The sequence below is a fragment of the Penaeus monodon genome, chromosome 15 (assembly GCF_015228065.2).
Source record: "Penaeus monodon isolate SGIC_2016 chromosome 15, NSTDA_Pmon_1, whole genome shotgun sequence".
In the NCBI taxonomy this organism is placed as follows: Eukaryota; Metazoa; Arthropoda; class Malacostraca; order Decapoda; family Penaeidae; genus Penaeus; species Penaeus monodon.
The window spans coordinates 35,883,318-35,884,909 of record NC_051400.1 but is presented as its reverse complement, the minus strand read 5'-3'; the positions used below and the strand labels follow the sequence as shown (position 1 = coordinate 35,884,909).

At 33.2% G+C, this 1,592-nt stretch overlaps 1 protein-coding gene across 2 annotated transcripts in view; it reads left to right on the top strand.

Moving 5' to 3' along the window:
• LOC119581990 (monocyte to macrophage differentiation factor 2-like) overlaps positions 1-1,592 on the top strand; it is an 18,441-nt gene that overhangs the window by 1,725 nt on the left and 15,124 nt on the right. For both annotated transcript variants that reach the window (XM_037930177.1, XM_037930178.1), the window contains exons 2-3: positions 87-174; positions 1,318-1,475. In XM_037930177.1, coding sequence (XP_037786105.1) covers positions 87-174; positions 1,318-1,475 — 246 coding nt within the window. The remainder of the gene's footprint in view (positions 1-86; positions 175-1,317; positions 1,476-1,592) is intronic.

Genomic DNA, 1,592 nt, shown 5'->3' with positions numbered 1-1,592 from the left:
GACACTAATGTTGTCATTTGACATGATGCACTTAGTATATTATGCAAAGCAGTAAATTATAATGTGACATAATATTATGCTTGTAGGATGGTGTGGATGAACTCTGTTGCAATCGGACGGGCAGCCTACCAGCCGACTGATGTGGAGCATTGGGCCAACATGGTCACGCACGGGGTATGAATAAACTTGTGTTTTGCTTTTTTTTCTCTTTTTTTAAGGTTGTCAGGTAGTTACATTGATTTGAAATTACTTCCATGGCTGCCTTTTAGCTATTACCATTTTCCTTATTGGTGTTCTGTTAAGTATAGGGCAGTCCTAAATGTTTTGCTTCTAAAACAATAATGGTTAAGGTACACCTGTTTTTTTATGTAAAATTATGATAGAAGGATCTCTTGTATCTTGAGTGATAGTTTTCTATTTCATTGTGCCTGACATGGTGTTTACTCATAAAATGTAGCATAAAAGCCTTGTTTTTAAGCAGAAAGTCTCTTGTAAGACACTCTACTAACATTGCAGATATTTTAGTAAGTCTGTTTTTCAGTATCTTGGGCTGTGTAGACAGATTTTTTATGTTGTTATAACAGGTTTTAGTTCACAAGTTAATTATACTTTGGACAATACCATTTTGACATAGTTTCAATGCATTTGATAGTATTAAGTAAACATTTGCATTAATATATTTTTTTTAACTACAGATTTTGTTACACCTCTTAATAATTTCTAAAGAGACAAAAGGTGTATGCAATTTATATGAAATTAATATGGTTAATAAAGACAGTTCTATTGATATACAGATATTGATCATAATCTTAAAATCCATCTTGAGGCTTAGGCTTGCTTTCTTTGCTTATCAATTGTCAACATACTTGATTAACTTATTTTTTATATCCTATACTTGCTGTGTATATACAGAGAATTAGTGCTAATGTGAAGAGACATGCTTTTTTTTATTATTATTATTGCCTCAGTCTGCATATTTCTTTTATCTATGTGTTGGCTAAACCTGCAGCACCTTTTTATATCAAAGCTTTTTTTGCATAAATTGAATACTTCAGTACTGTAGTATGAATATAAATCCTGCATACTTCTGGAAAGCTTTTTTACAAATTTTTATTGTTATTTTCCCACTGTCTACATATATATAGTCATATTTTATTTAACTGCAATTTCTCTTGAATAAACCAACACAAGACCAAAAAAGGCAAAATCAGCCAAAAGACATAAAAAGAGAGAAAAAGAAAAATACTTTCAGGACCTTTGTTTATTATTTTAGGCATAGTGTGACATTGCACTTTGTTTCTCCTTCCTCTCACTCAGTTATTTGTCCTCCCGGCCATTTATGGAGCTGTGGTCATGGTCATGGCTTGCCGTTCTGACTTACATCAGCTGGCGGCTTTCATTTATGGGGCAGGGCTCGCCGGCCTCTTCAGCGTCTCCACTTTCTTCCATATTGTCTTCTATCTCGGATATTACAAGTAAACCACTTGTGCTTGTCCTTGACTTTTTTTTGTTTTGTTTTTTTGCAGAATAATGTTAGTTTGTCTTATAGTTAAAATGAACATGCATCTGCCTCAGGTCATGTATGTTGTAAT